The 14,610-nt window shown below is 38.3% G+C and overlaps 1 protein-coding gene across 5 annotated transcripts in view; it reads right to left on the bottom strand.

The window, feature by feature from the left end:
• The window catches only part of enpp2 (ectonucleotide pyrophosphatase/phosphodiesterase 2), a 79,919-nt gene continuing 65,309 nt past the window's right edge, over positions 1 to 14,610 (bottom strand). For all 5 annotated transcript variants that reach the window (XM_062980064.1, XM_062980066.1, XM_008116908.3 and 2 more), the window contains 11 exons: positions 14,408 to 14,535; positions 13,123 to 13,210; positions 10,719 to 10,806; positions 8,874 to 9,046; positions 7,637 to 7,685; positions 7,032 to 7,168; positions 6,463 to 6,598; positions 5,685 to 5,762; positions 4,280 to 4,412; positions 3,430 to 3,586; positions 1 to 606 (listed from right to left, as the gene is read on the bottom strand). In XM_062980064.1, the coding sequence (XP_062836134.1) occupies positions 433 to 606; positions 3,430 to 3,586; positions 4,280 to 4,412; positions 5,685 to 5,762; positions 6,463 to 6,598; positions 7,032 to 7,168; positions 7,637 to 7,685; positions 8,874 to 9,046; positions 10,719 to 10,806; positions 13,123 to 13,210; positions 14,408 to 14,535 (1,341 nt within the window). In that variant the 3' untranslated portion in view covers positions 1 to 432. The remainder of the gene's footprint in view (positions 607 to 3,429; positions 3,587 to 4,279; positions 4,413 to 5,684; positions 5,763 to 6,462; positions 6,599 to 7,031; positions 7,169 to 7,636; positions 7,686 to 8,873; positions 9,047 to 10,718; positions 10,807 to 13,122; positions 13,211 to 14,407; positions 14,536 to 14,610) is intronic.

Genomic DNA, 14,610 nt, shown 5'->3' with positions numbered 1-14,610 from the left:
TAAAAAACGGAATGTGTGGTTTTATTATATTTAAGTTTCTATTCTCTATGGAGCTTAAATATATCTATCACATAGTTAATAGTAATTGGCATTTTACATGTTTGATACACACAGTACAGGACTAAAAAAAATGAGACAAGGGAGTGCTGGAAAAAATTAATTTTCCTCAAAATAAGTAACTGATTTTGCAGCACCATTTCAAAAAGCTTTGACCAAGAGGCCTCAAGACCTCTCTTCCAAGAAGACCAAAACCATACGCCCTACATTAAAGAATCAAGAACAACTGACACAACTTAAAACATATTTAAGATTTGATGCAAGGTTATTAAAACACACTAATAATTTTAATGTCCTGTTTCAAATTAATAAATATAATATAAAAATATACACCACTTCATAAGGATGGATGGACTGGCTGAGTTTAAGAGCAGGTTAAATTTCGCTTTCAAACGTATGCAGATATGTCTTTAGAGAAAGGATTTCTGTGTAGCTTCGGCTGGTCTTCCGGAAGAAGTCCAAGCTGGTGAGCTGCTCAATGTCACGCACTCGGGCAGTATGCATTTTCAACAGATCTTCAATCCAACGGGATTCGTCCTCAGAGAAATTCTGGAAAAGAAAGGCAATGGGATTTAGGTTGGATTCTACCATCCACAGAATGGGTTTCTTCCATAATATTTATTCAAATTTATTCAAATTATGGTAATTACAGAGACAATTCACCATATTGTAAGTTTGGCATTTACCCTCTAACATTTCACAAATGAAAACTGGACAATGTGGCCAAGCAACATCAAAGCATGGCCAAAATGAAGTAAGCTGTCAGTGAGGAAGAATATAAGCTTGAATAAGCTGTCTTTTTTTTTTCCGTGTCAGGAGCAACCTGAGTTGCTTCTGGGGTGAGAGAATTGGCCGTCTGCAAGGACGTTGCCCAGAGGACGCCCGGATGTTTTGATGTTTTACCATCCTTGTGGGAGGCTTCTCTCATGTCCCAGCATGGAGCTGGAGCTGATAGAGGGAGCTCATCTGCGCTCTCCCCGGGTGGGATTCGAACCTGGCAGCCTTCAGGTCAGCAACCCAACCTTCAAGTCACAAGGCTTTAATCCACTAGGCCACGGGGGCTCCTATAAGCTGTCATGTGGTTTGCTGTCATGTGGTTTGCTTTTGTTGGAGTCTACTAGAAGGACAAGATTACATCTCCTCCTTTCCCCAGCTGGTTGTACATCCACAAAGAATGCATAACATTTGCATCATTATATAGTACATGTGGCTTAATTAGAGAAACCTTGCAAATAATTCTACAGTCCATGAATACACCCAAGTTGCCTTCTTAGCAACTTGTGTGCTTATTATGTCTGACCTTCATTTATTTGGGTTTCATTATCTAGGAGACATTAAGGCATTTTACTTCTAGAGTATAACTGTACTTTCATTCATGTCTTCTATATCCCCTCTCTTTTCACTTTGAGAGAGGACTGGAAAAAGCACTCTAGAGATTGCTACTAGCCCTATTTATAGTGATTAATTATTATCAAGTAGCATCCCTGCAATGAAGTTCTGATGGATGTGATTTTAAGTGGCTCATCTAAACTCTTAGAGCAGAGCACAAATCTCTCCTTGCAACTAAAGTCAACAGAAACAGATGGCAACAAGCAGTGGCTTGTTTGTCACAACGGAAAACTCTTGAGTGTAAATACACTTAATGAGCACAACCTGTAAAGAAAACACATGAGAGACACAAAAGCATTTAGATCTGAAAGGTTGAGTACATGCTGAAATGCTGCTGTGCTAACGCATCTACGGTCTCAAGAGTTGTTAATTCTATCACTCCCTTCTGCGATTAATGCCTTTTGAATTAGGATGTCCACTGGCTCATTCACCAAAGGAAGCATTAACGGTTCCATAATTTCATTTTTAAAAATAAATGGGCATAGGTTTTTAACAGTTTAACAACCTTTTAATACACAACGAGGTATTGTGTTCTACTAATATCAATTATTAAATACTCCTGGCACAGAGTTTTTTTAAATAGCTGTTGCTGCCTTTTTGAGTGGCTGTTCTGATTTCCAATTCAGAGACCACTCTTTATGTCTGACCAGACTATATCTTTCTTGGTTGTAACCAAAATTAATGTTTTAACTACATTTTGAAACATAGGTGTGAAGAACAAAAACTTTGCTTGATGCTGACTCAAACTGGCCTCCCCTTCTCTTCAGTATCATGTTTGGCAGGGACTCAGATAACTACAGACTCATTTATAACAGATACTGCAATCTTATGTTGATTCCCATGCCTCCTATATTTTTGATAATCTGCTACTCTTAAAACTTTGTGGTTTTTTTTATTCTGCTATATTTCCGTTTATCCTTCCCTGTTCTAACTTCCTTTTTTGCACAATATTTGGTTTGTCTTGCTGTGTTCATACAATCACATTAATTTGACATTTCAATGAAAATTGGAGCCCCTGGTGGTGCAATAGGTTAAACCTTTGTGTCAGCAGGACTGCAGACTGACAGGCTGGCGGTTCAAATCTGGGAAGAGCAGGTGAGCTCCCTCCGTCAGCTCTAGCTCCTCATGTGGGGACATGAGAGAAACCTCCCACAAGGATGGTAAAACATCAAACATCCAAGTGTCCCCTGGATAACGTCCTTGCAGACGGCCAATTCTCTCACACCAGAAGCTATTTGTAGTTTCACAAGTCACTCCTGACATGAAAAAGCGTCAATTTAAGGTCTAATTGGGTTTTTCATTTTGGGTATCTTTGTCTCCGAAGTATTGACTCCTGCTACTTGTCCAATTTGCTAAACCATAGGAGTTTTGTAACATGCAATACAAATTCCACCTTTGGGTGGAGAGATGAGGCATTGTACTGTCTTGGAATGTTCTGTGTTTAAAACCACCCATTTATAAATATCTTGTGTAAATATTGGTGAAAACATTATTTTGCAATTTGTTAAGTATTCTGCCAAAGTTGAAATTGCTGCTCCATTTGCTAAAGACTGGGAGGTCAATTTAGGAAAACCTGATTCACAGATACAGACATTGTAGCTGACAATGTCTACGCTGCTTTGAGAATTCAAACTAGTAGAGAAATCACTAAACTCGCAGTTTCTCTGCTTCTGAAGGTAAAAAAAAACACCCTGCACACTTCTCATTTCTCTTCTCCTTATTGCTTTTGCCTTCCACATTCAATCCCATTAAGAAATTTATTTCAAAACTTCTAGATGCATGACAAGACTTCTGTTTCTGGACTGGCAGCATGAAGCATACAGTAAAGTTGTATTTTGGGGACTTTAAAGTCCAGTTCTGGAATCTGGAGGACAGTACTTTGTGCTTGAAAGAAAGATTATTACTAAACAAATGACTAAAACGTTTGCTGCCGTATATTGGTTTGGCAATAGATAAAAGCAACCGGAATCCATTTGAACTTACCGTGCAGCTCTCATCATTGTCAGGTCGGTGTGGCAATATATACGCCAGAACAGACAGTGGTCCATCACACTTGTCAGCCGGCTGAGTGAAATCTAAACAGCTTGTTATGATGCTGTAGTAATGGGTTGGAACTGGGATTGAACTTCCTTCCACATACCTAGAATAAAAATAATTGATCGAGTATTTACATATATATTTAACAGTCATATTTGAAGGAAGATGTCTGGAAAGTTTCTGAAGAAAAAACTATCACAAGTTTTGTTATACATTAGAAAGGTTTTCTCATTATATAAAAAGAAAGAACACTCTCTTTCTCACACAACCATTTAATAGAATAGATATACTGTAAAATCACTCAAAGAATAGGGAGAGATCCACCACAGCAGGCATCTCCCCTTCCTTGAGATACAAGACTGTTTAGGATTTTTGATTCAACGAAGGTTGCCAAATAATTAGAAATGAGAGCAAAATATGTTTGAATCTGACCCAGGAAGAGAACATTGCAAAGCCTCCAGGATATTCATCTGGGGCATTTCTAAATTATTAGGAGTTTGAAGATCACTATTTCCATGACAGATTCCTTTATATTGCTCAGGTTTTCACTGTAGGAAAGTATTTTTAGTGATTTTGCCTATTTTGACAGATGTTATATATACTATGAATATTTCAAAAATTATTTTTCATTTGGTCTATAAGAAAAAGTGGGGTATGTTGTGTATTTATTGAGAAAGTTATACTGACTATTTCCTGAACCACTCTGATGTGATTTTGGGAACAACATTTTCACTATACAAATAATAAGAGTATTATTATTATTAGTATTCATTTTTAAAACAAAAGAAATTCTTACAGTTTAATTTTTTCAGGTGTGTCATGCAACCCGTCAAAATCATAATCAAAGATCGGTCCACTTATAACATTGACTCCATTCCGCTCAATGGCATATCTCTTCACCAAAACCCGCTGAAAGTAATTCCACACCTCTGTATTAAAAAAAAATACAATATTGTGTTAACATCTGTCATAGAAGTGAGCAGATATACTATAAATGACAAATGCAATTTTCTTAGTGCTCTTGTTTACATGGCCTTACACAAAAGAGTGGGCATCAGCAGGTATGAAGGGAGAAGTTCCAAGTTTTGCACAAGTAAACTAAATACAAGGTATTGGAGTGGAAGGATAGTCCCCCAACTCCCAGTCCAATACCTTGGTCACTAAAGGTTCTCCTCAAGATTTTAGAATATGCATATTTGCATGAGTGATAGAGGGAAAGGGGGCTAGTCACATGCCCAGTGCCGATCAAAAGGATTATTATCATATTTATATTAATCTAAACTTATTTCCTAAGAACGAAATTATTACAATATTTTAATAATAGATTAAGTATTATCCATGGGGCAGTATTGCCATGATGCTGTGAATGTGTAAGTTAAAATATAAGTTTCAATTTTATTTTAAACAATTCTTCTAAAATCAAGTGAAAAAATATTTCCACTTTTGAATTTATATATGATTGTTTCAAAGTCATAGAAATGAAGGTATGGATTACCTTCTTTTGGGAAAGGAAACTCATGAGAGGAATATGAAAGATAAGCAGAATAGAAAGTTTACTACAGATTTATTTTTATTCCCTAGGAAAATGCTGCCATGTTTTTTCCCCTCACATTTTCCTCTCTTAGTCTAAGCTGTAAACAAAGAAACACACAGTGCCATTCTGAGGCTGGCATGGTCAATCTACAAATGTTTCATTGTTTACTCTCTACAAAAGAAGATGGGTTCCTTTCTTGCTCCTTTTCACATGACTTTATGCACACAATCACACATTTGCACCAACTATGCTTCCTTGAGATTGTACTTTTAAATCATCTAAATTATGGGTTGTTGTATGTTTTCTGGGCTGGGTTGTATGGGTTGTTGTATGATTTGTGTCAATCATGCTATGTGAAACACACTATTTGTTTTCAAAAGGTTCTAAAACATTCATAATGGCCATTTAAAGTATTTCTAGAAAGCAAAGGCAAACCCACCAAAGGCAAATTCACCTTAGAGTTGCCATAATTTGGAAACAACTTGAAGGTACAACCCAACAGAACTGCTGCACAAAAACATACAAAAAGAGTGTGTTCTTTGAAAGAGGAGACAACCAGCCCCCTCCACTAGTAAATTCTCTTATTCATAACCTCTATAATATATACAATGTGGATGGGCCAGAAACTACATTTTATCAATGCAAAAAATTAAAAGAAGGTGCGTACTTTTGAAGGCAGGGTACATTGGAATGACATTTGTTATTAGGAATGCGTCATATTTTGCTTCTGCTGAAGAACTGAGTTCTGAAAATAAAACAAAATAAATTAATGTCAGACAACTGAATCTTCCTTTTTAAAAAATTGAAGCAGACATGATTTATCAAATTACTTGCTAGCTACAGCATGGATAACAGAAGATTGTACAGGGCTCTGAGGGTCTCAAACACTTCAAGGAAAATATTTGCTAACCCCATTGAAGGGAGCATGGGCTCCCCTGCGTCTTATATATAATTCAGTAATAAGGATGGCTGCTTCTCAGCTAATTTTCTTTTCCAGTAGCTTTATGAACAGTAACCATTTCCATTAATCTTAGCAAAGCAATTTGAATTTTTTTTCCTCCAGAAATTGTTAGAATGTGCATTCTTTACAATTTCAGAAAAGGAAGTACAAGTCCAACAAAAGTCTTTATAGCCAATCTTTAGCCTGCAGGACAGCTTCAGCCTGACACAGGTGTTTGAGATGGGACAAGATACACAAAGAAATTATACTTCCTCCTTCTATGACATTTATATATGCATTTTCAACACTGTCCAAGATCACTTGCCAAGGCCAAAAAGATATACTGCTTTTCAGGTGAGGTGATGGCCTGCCCTATCAGCCATAGGATTCACACCAGCAAAAAACAAAATAAAACTCTCTACATAGTCATTTCTTCTTTGAATCCTAGCTTTATGGCAATACATCAGGAGAGTGAACAACACAATCTGTAGACACTGAAGCTTACGTGGCGGGAAGAGGAATCCATAAGACAGTTGCCTGTCCACTTTGTATGCTGCACAAGTCTGACTGTTGGTTGGAGAAATGCGCAGGTCTGGCCGTACACAATTGACCAAGTGCTCTGGTACTCCTGACACCTCTGACTGCATTGAGAAAAGAAAATATAATATTTCTGTTGCTCTTCAGATGCTGATCAGCTCAAACAGATCACCTAACAGTGTGAGAAATCTTTGCATTCAAAATAAAATTAATTGAGAACATTGAACTGGTTCATCTATAATTCCTGCCATGTATATATTTGTAATATTGTATTTGAAATATTATTGACTGCGCAGAAAATTCTGTTTTCTGCACATAAATACTATGCATGTATTTTGCAGAGAATAAATCCCAAAATGCAAATAGCCTTTGGAAGCTATGCAGTTTTCAAATATTTTCTTTCACTGGTAAGAAAATTGCAAAGATTTTGCTTTTTTTGTGAGTTAAGCTAGCGGAGAAATATCCCTATTTATAAATCATTTTCATAGATGACTTCAATCTCATATCCTTCATCCGCCTTTGGGCAAAAATAATGACCTGTTTTGAAATAGTATAAGATGTCCAGAGAGGCATCAGGAATGTTTCGCTGTAGCCACTTTCAAAGTCATGGTGATGCAAGACGCTGTACTTTGTACGATAAAGGACAGCAGGACGTCCATAAAGGAGGTGTTTATCTGTAAATTGAAAGACGAATGCACTTGGAATGAGGAAGTTAAATACATAGCTTGATAAACGTAACATCATAATCAGGAACATATATTTGTTACATGTTACATATGTGCCTATACATACATGTTATTTTGCCACCAAACTTTGCCATATTTGATAAATCGTAATACTTCTCTTAATTGCAGTCCACTCAGATTAACCTATTAATCTGATCCCAGGACTACATCAATATCACACCATGTCCCAAGGTAAGAAACCAAAGTTTGTGGAACATATGTGTGGAAAGGGGGAAGTCCTGAGATTACATGTATATGTATATGTATACTGTATGTATATGTATATGGATGTATGGATGTGTGTGTGTGTTTATACTTAATCTCCCCCATCCCACAACAAATTAAAAATTAAACAAATAAAAAATAATGATCAGTTGATGACAAGATGTAATTGCTATGTTTGCCACATGTCCTTACCTTCTGTTCCTTTGACATGAAGGCGCCGATTGAGTTCATCCAATCTGTTCTAAAGTCAAACAATCAACACATACAAAATCAGGAGCTGAATCCAGAGAGCATTTTCTTATTGCTTCCTATATATTTACCTAACAAAGGAACACTGACCCTGTCAAAGAGGTTACTGGAAAAAATTCCTAATTAATGAAAGCCACTTTGTACCAGGACATTGCTAGAATTTAACAAACTAGCCAGATCAAAAAGGAGTCCCAGAATTATGTTTGCCTCAGTATTTCTCGAGGTGTGTGTTAACAGTTTCCTATTCAGAAGAATGTCTAGGCCTGTTTAGGTGAATTCAAACATCCAAACTAAAAAACCTGATCATATGGGATAATTTGATTTTTATAATATTCAGTAGCACCGTGAAATTCAACCAACTTATGAAAACTTAGTTTCATTGCAGGTTGGAAATAATTTAAGGGCACATATCAACAATTATACAAGTAAGGATACTTGACAACAGAGCTGAAGCTCTGATTCATGCAGAGCCTAAATATAAATATACAAAACTTCAATAAAAGTATAGTTCACCAGTATTTAAGCGTTAACTAATTTATGACATTAAAAAGCCTTGAAATTCACTAAAAGACAATATAAAAACCATTAAACATCATACCACACTATTAAAATCCCATGCTAGTCAGTTGCCAATAGACTGATGGAACAAAAATGTTTTTAACTTACTGGCGAAAAGAAACCAGAAATGAAATCTTGGCCTCTTCAGAGAGGCATCTCTGCTGAAGATCTTAGGGCTTTGTTGCGCTCATACAGGGAGAAATGATCCTTCGAATAATCTGGTCCTGGATTGTATACGGCTCTATATGTCATTGCCAACATCCTGAACTAGGCTTGGAAACAGATTGGCAGCAAGTGGAGCTGTTGCATCCAGGGAATGGTGTATTCCTTCTATGCAACCCTGGTTAGTAATCTGGCTGTAGCTGTCTGAGCTCCTTAAAGGCAGACATATGTAGAGTGCCTCTCAGTAACCCAAATGCAATGTAACCAAGGCATGTGTTATTGTGGCCAGGTCTGATCTCTCCATTAATGGCGCTATTGGCACAAAAGCCTTAAATATCCCAAGAGTGTTGATTTCTCTACAAGGGAGTGGCTCCAGTGTACAAATGCTACAGTCAAGTAATTCCATTAAAGTATAATCATTCGGAGACTTTTCCAATACCAACAGTTGTTATGGGATTACCTTGTCATCACATGTGCATCCCAGATCATAGTCAGACGAAGGTGTTGTAGCTGCAGGATAGATTGGCCTCGCAACTTCCTCTGGCATGACCGGTTTATATGTACTGCTTCGCAGTAAGTGATTTAAGCTTCCATGTGTCCCATTATTAGGTGCAGCCTTTAGTCCAAGTAGATCTGGAGTAGAGTTTGAAACAAAAGGAAAACAGTTGCAAACCCAGCACATGTTGCTTGAAGGTTTATGCACTAACTTGCGGCTGTATTTCCAAAATTGACAGGATGATACTATTTATCCCACTCTGGTGAGGTAGAAACGCACACTGATTCCCCTTCTCAATGTATAAGACAAACAGACATCACCATGATATGCAAATGCATCACATCGTGCAGCCAAGGCAGTTTGCTGCTGCTGCATGTTGTATTTTTGTCCATCGGTGTGAGTTGCTACATGTTTTGTTCCCCAACCCCTCTTATGTGGGAAAGGTTGGAAGGGTGCACTTGAGGATACAGTATTTGTTGCAGGTTAGAAGCACTGAGTCCCATACAGGAGTTTGTTTGATTTATTACCTATGACTGATTTTGAATAATTTAGAACCAAGACAGCACAGGACTTCTTGAGCAACTCTAGGTTTCTGATCATCTTAATCAGCTAGAAAGCCACTAAATTAGAGGAGTCCACAGACAACTCTAAGGCAATTCTTGGCAGGAGGTTGGACTGGATGGCCCATGAGGTCTCTTCCAACTCTTTTATTCTATGATTCTATTCTATGATTCTATGAATTCAAAATCTATGTGTGATAATGATAAAGGGGCATGACACATCCTTTGTCTCCTCAAAATTCAGGCTGTGAATTTCATGTAGAGGCCCAGCACAGCTTCATTTTAGAGAGCAGAATTGCATGGAAAGAAAAGGGTACTCTTGGATGTGAAACCCAGTTTGCAAGCAGCTGTACAAGGATCATGTTTTATATGACTGCTACACAGTGCTTTTGATGAATTGAATTTAATCCACCATATTACTTTACAATTCACCAGCAGGAGCAAAAGGCCCATAAAATTGTGCAGTATGGCAGTTAACAAAAACAAACTTTAAAAAATTGGCAGGAAAAAAATCTGTATAACTTTTCATTATTGCCCAAGAGAATGGATACACTCTACCAACTGGGCATCTGTAAATTTAAAACAGTTTGTAGGACAATTCTGTGACTGCAGTAAGGTCTTCAATGTCCTGCTTGGTTTGCATCACTGATATAAGGACTTATTAGACTTACTATCGCCTCAAATACCATCTCCTCCTGTGTATCACAAATGCCCATTGAAGCCTGTCTCTGACTCTGAAGAGTGAGAAACTGGGGCATTTTAAAAGCAGCTGTGAAAAAGGTAGATTAACTGAGACTATCTGCAAAATGGAAGAAGTGTGGTCTGTCTGTGTATGCCAAGGAAGATTCATCTTGTATCAACTCAAATGCCCTACTGGAACTAAGTGAATATGCTTTTAATGTTAATTTGATCCATGTCCTTCTGGCCACTATGCTTTTATATCTTATCTTTGGACATTACTAGATTCTAAGACTTTAAAACAAATAGTGAGCCCAGTACTGAAAAGAGCAGAATAAAACCCCAATGGTGGTGATATAATAACTCAATCAATTGTAGTTATAACTGCAGGATAAAAGATGGCTGATAATATTTCACAGAAGAGACTTGGAATTCTGTCTTTCTATCAAAAGCCTTAGAACATGACCAAGTTCAAAGAATAAAAAGATAGTATGCAATCAAAGGAGTTAAAATGAGAACTTGAGTAATAGTATACCCAAATACCATTATTATTTAAATTGCAGCAACTTACCACACATAACATTGTAAAGTTCTATATTCTCAAACGGAGGTACTTTTGTCTTATGTTTAAATGAAGGTCCATAGCCCACAAAGACTGTCTGAACAAAGAAAAGAAATTGTAACATAATTAAGGCTTTGGAAATTCTACAAGGATGGCACAACACATGGCTTTTTCTTTGGTGGTGCCCTGACCTTTGGCCCTTTCCCCCAAATACAGTCACCTTGTGGGTCTGCCGTGCTTTGCCTTTTAGGGGGAAGGTTTTACCTGTTCTCATTTTTCAAACGTTGTGTGCTCTTTTGAAATTTTAATCATAACTTGTTCAAAGTTTTAGAACATTTCTTATATTGCCTAAATAGTAGTTTGAATACAAACCACTTTAAAGACTAAATAATATTAAGTGTCTTCAAGTCATTTTCAATGTACAGTGACCTTAAGACAAACCTATTATGGGGTTTTCTTGGCATAATTTGTTGTGACTGCGCCTTCGGGGATTATGGTTGATGGTGATGGAATTCGAAGAGGAAGAAAAAACCCTCGTGATGAGGGTTCACTGGAGGAGTTGCGCAGGAAGCGACTTAGAGAGCTATATGGGGGATCTTCTGAGGAAGATTCAGATGGGGAGATGGATGCTGAAGAACAGGTGGTGGCTGGGGAAGCGGGCACTGAATGGGCACAGCCACCGGAGATGTCTGGGGATTTGGGGTCTATGGATACTTCTGAACCTGGGGTTTCTGCAGGAGCTGATCCCAATTGGGATGCTTGGAGAAGAGAGGATGGTTCTCTAAGTGTTCATGGGGCTAAGTGTGGGCAGGATGATTGGGACTCCGACAAATTGCTAGGTACTCCAGATCCACGAGCTCTAGCTGTGTGGAGTTCAGACTCTGAGTAGATTTGGGACACCTGGTGTTTGGGTGTGAGTGTTTGGTCACCCAGGAGGAAGGGAAATAAAATGGGAATGTTTGGCCACTGCACTTTACGTGTGGCAAGGTGTTGCTGAGGCGCCATTGGGATCTCTGTGCTTTCGTGAAGACTGGACTTGGACTGTGATTCGGATCTGCTGATACCATCTTTGTGCCTTTTCGTGGACCTGGTTTGGATGACTGCACCCTCTTCGGACTCTGGATTGGTATTTGACATGGCTTCTGTCTTCGCCCTCTGACTGACTGACTACTTTTCCCGGCTTCTGACTACTGGTTTGTCTTTCGGAATTTCTGCTGCCTCCCTGACCTGACCTTGGATTCTTCTGACGACGGCTATTCATCATCCCTTTGAGGCTCTCGGCTTAGCTGCACCGTGGAAGCAGTTTTACTGCTTTTCTAGTTTGTTTATTTTCCAGCAATTAACTTTATTTGTTTTCCAAAGCTGAATTGAAGCGTTATTTAGTTTTTTATTGAATGCCAGCATGGGAAATTAGCGTGGCTCGTTTTTGAGTTACTATTGTCCAATCTACTCTCGAAACACTGATAAGTGAAGTGTTTCAAGGATATTTCCTGTGTTTATGCTATTTTTTGGCTTATCTTCGGAATAAACTCTGTTTTGTAACTGGCGTCTGACTCTTGACAGAATTTGTCCAGAGGGAGTTTGCCACTGCTTTTCTCTGCGAGGGGTGACTTGCCAAGATCAAAAACCCCTTCACTTAAGAGTCCAAGCTCAAAACATTACATCACACCAATTTCTAAGTTAAAATGTTGATAAGAAGAGAATACGTTCATGTGAAGCTTTGAATGAATTATATCAACATTGTTTATAACTCTACCTTTTCCAAGCAGATCCTACACTTGATGCTGGCATTGTAGGTAATTATCACACAATTATATGACTGCAACAATGCCTGATAAAACTTATGCAAGGAGATCTTGTAGCATTTTTGAGACTGAGAGAAAGATGCTGGTAGATAATCTTTCATAGACTTAAGTCTACTTGATCAGATGAATGAAGTTCTTAGGAACAGATCTTTATAGCTGTGACTGAGTATATGTATATACAGCGTGTTTGATAAAGAACTCCCTATTCACCATTTAAATTAAATGGTGAATAGGGAGTTCTTTTTCAAACACCCTGTATATGTATGACCAGAGCTAGGCACTTCACTCCACACATGTGATGAAGTAGGCCTAAGTCTGCCAAAGCTTATGCTACCAACTTCTTTCTCTCAGGATGGATCTACACTTCCAAATAATGCAGTTTCAGAATGCAGTTAACTGGATGATGTGCGTCTACACTGCCATATAATGTGGCTCAATGCAGTTAAACTGCATTCTGAAACTTCATTATATGGCAATGTAGATGAGGTCTCAGTCTCAAAGGTAATACAAGATGCGTTAACACAGAGATCCAGACTAACACGGCAATGTGTAGTGCAACTTTTATTTCAGAAAGGCCATCCCACCTCTAAGTCTTCTGCTGCCCCTACCTGCATGCTGTTGATCTTGTTGTCATATCCATGATCTCCTTGGAAAAGACATTTTCCAGATGATTTTTTATACACATCCCCAGGCTTCCTAAGATTTTAAGAAGATGCCAGCAAAATTTAGCTTCATATTAGACTCAAGTGGAATTGAGAAAAAGTCTATTAACCCAAACATAGTGATCAAGATGGCCAGTTTCTCTACTTTGAGCAAAGCTTGTAAAATTGTGTTTGGATGGCAAATCCCAGCATTTCCCTACCAGCTTTACCACTGGCTAGTGTGTCTTTGATAATTCAGCATTCCCCTAGTAAAGGTAAAGGTTTTCCCCTGACGTTAAGTCCAGTCGTGACCGACTCTGGGGGTTGGTGCTCAACTCCATTTCTAAGACAAAGAGCCGGCGTTGTCCATAGACACCTCCAAGGCCGGCATGACTGCATGGAGCACCGTTACCTTCTCGCCGGAGCGGTACCTATTGATCTACTCACATTTGCATGTTTTCCAACTGCTAGGTTGGCAGGAGCTGGGGCTAACAGCGGGCGCTCATTCCGCTCCCGGGATTTGAACCTGGGACCTTTTGGTCCGCAAGTTCAGCAGCTCAGCGCTTTAACACACTGTGCCACCAGGGGCCCCATTCCCCTATTGATGTATTTTATTTTATTTGTGTGCCACTTCACTCTCAGAGCGGGACTCGTGTTGGACCCCACAGAAAGTGAATTAAACAAACCTTAACAATGCATTTAAACAAACCTTAACAATGCCCACAATAAAAAAAATATAAAACCATTAAAAGACATATAAATGTTGAATAAGGAAACAAAAACAAACATCCCAGTAAGAAACCATCTTGCTTAGATGTTAAGCCTGCTTAAACAAAAAGGTATTTGCCTGTCTGTGAAAGGAAAGCAAGGAGTGAATCAGTCTGGTCTCCCATGGAAGGAAGTTCTAGAAGCTCTCTCTTATGTTCATATGGGGGGAGATTGATAGATATTCCTGAAGTTTCATCTTGCTAATGAAATCAAGAAAAACACTACTGGAAGAGGAATTTGTGTAGTTCTGATAATAATTTTGAGTACAAATTGTAAAATGTATAATTGTGGATAGAGTACAATGCAGATCTCTCACTTTCAACATCCATGTATAGTATTGGTTCAGACATGATGAAATACAGATTATTTTAGCTCCAGACAGAGCCTAGATACACTAATCATTTTTAACGATTTGTTAGATTTGTTTAGTAGGAAATCTCAAAGAAAAAGTTAAAGTCACAATTGCAGAAAAATGCCAACTTACTTGGCCACGTGCCATTGCCTTTCCACCAGCAAATGGATATCCTCAATCCTTCTGTTATTTGCATAATGCAAACGCTTGGGAAGATGTTGCTTCAAAAAGGGCTTAAAATGCTGTTCGATCTTCTTGCACTGAAACAAAGGAAATTTTCAAATGAGGCCTTGCTGTTCATCATCACATCCCTCTGAGAAAGGTCACTAGGATTC

This window comes from Anolis carolinensis, chromosome 4 (genome assembly GCF_035594765.1).
Source record: "Anolis carolinensis isolate JA03-04 chromosome 4, rAnoCar3.1.pri, whole genome shotgun sequence".
Classification (NCBI taxonomy): domain Eukaryota; kingdom Metazoa; phylum Chordata; class Lepidosauria; order Squamata; family Dactyloidae; genus Anolis; species Anolis carolinensis.
The sequence above is the reverse complement of the archived record's forward strand: the minus strand, read 5'-3'. Positions and strand labels throughout refer to the sequence as shown.